The sequence below is a fragment of the Cystoisospora suis genome (genome assembly GCF_002600585.1).
Source record: "Cystoisospora suis strain Wien I chromosome Unknown contig_4480, whole genome shotgun sequence".
In the NCBI taxonomy this organism is placed as follows: Eukaryota; Apicomplexa; class Conoidasida; order Eucoccidiorida; family Sarcocystidae; genus Cystoisospora; species Cystoisospora suis.
The window spans coordinates 1-1,314 of NW_027157272.1; the positions used below are offsets into that span (position 1 = coordinate 1).

General features: G+C 43.6%; 1 protein-coding gene across 1 annotated transcript; it reads left to right on the top strand.

Annotated features, from left to right (window-relative positions):
• Positions 1 to 96: 96 nt before the first annotated feature.
• CSUI_008128 (afg1 family protein) lies at positions 97 to 1,202 on the top strand (the record flags this gene model as incomplete). The annotated part of the gene is made up of 3 exons (XM_068068266.1): positions 97 to 399; positions 554 to 813; positions 1,098 to 1,202. Coding segments are annotated over exons 2-3 (294 nt in total), but the record flags the coding sequence as incomplete, so codon positions are not given.
• Positions 1,203 to 1,314: the final 112 nt, after the last annotated feature.

Genomic DNA, 1,314 nt, shown 5'->3' on the forward strand with positions numbered 1-1,314 from the left:
TGTATGAATATGTATATATGTGTATTCGTATGCATGTATGAGTATGAGCTGATATGCATATAATTCCATACGTGGATCTACATCTGTATGTATCTCCTCAAATCGACTTGAATCTACATGTATATATATATATATATGTATAAAGGCATGACTACGGAAGATATACAGCTTAGAAGAGTTCGTCGCGTTGTGTGTTTTGCCTGTTCCCATCTGGAGATTGACTTGGTCTCTTCTTCATTTCTCTTCTCTTCTTCTTTTCCATTTGCCTTTCTTTCTTTCTTTCTTTGCAGGCATCATCAGCGTCACCGTGTAATGGAGGATTTCTAAGCAAACTGTTCGGGGGATTTCGAGGAGGAGGAGGAGGCAACAGCAATAGCAACAGAAGGAAAGAAAATTTTCGTGAGTGTTTCTTCTTTTCCTTTCACTCTTTGCCCCGCCTCACCCCACCCACTAGTCTGCGTATCAAGACATTCTCTGTCTTGTCTCTTTCTTTCTTTCTTTCCCACTCTTTCTTTCTTCTTCTCCTCCTCCTCTGTCTTTTCCTTCCTTGCAGCTCGCAGCAATTCTTCATTGATTCCTCCGCTTCATTCCCTTGGTGTCTCGAGTGGATCTGAGGGGGGTGTGATGAGAAGCGACGACAGCTTCTCTCCTCGTCAATCACTTCTTAGGCCTCCTCCGCCTATCCGAGGTTTGTATATCTACGGAGGGGTAGGCCAAGGAAAGACTATGATCATGGACGCCTTCTTCGATTGCCTACACATAAAGAATAAGTTAAGACTGCACTTTCATCAGTTCATGCAAGAAGTTCAAGAGGTAAGGCAAGGCACAATTTCTCACATCGCTCTCTCTCTAAGTGTACATACACTCTGTTTCGATCTCTCTCTATATGAAGATAGTCAGATAGAGAGACATCGATAGAGAGAGATAGGCGTCGACGTTCTTTGTCTTTTCTTTTCTCACTTCGGCCTCTCCTTTCTTACTTTGCTTCTTGTCGATTCCCAAGTTCACAACTGTTTCCTCTCTGTGCATGTGTGAGGATGATGGTGTTATCTGGGGTGTCCGTACACCTCCCCCTCTTTTTCTTTTTTTTTCTGCAGAAGCTTCATCGAGTCAAAGCAGAGAGACGATACGAGGATCCACTCTTTGAAGTCTCCAAGCAAATTCGATCGCAAGCTCAGGTCCTCTGCTTCGATGAATTTCAGGTACCACACACACACTCTCTCTCTCTCTCTCTTCTCCCTCCTTTTCATCTTCTTGCCTATCTTGCCAGGTTTCTTCTTCTTCTTCAGTCCTCGGCTACTATGAGAATGTCTT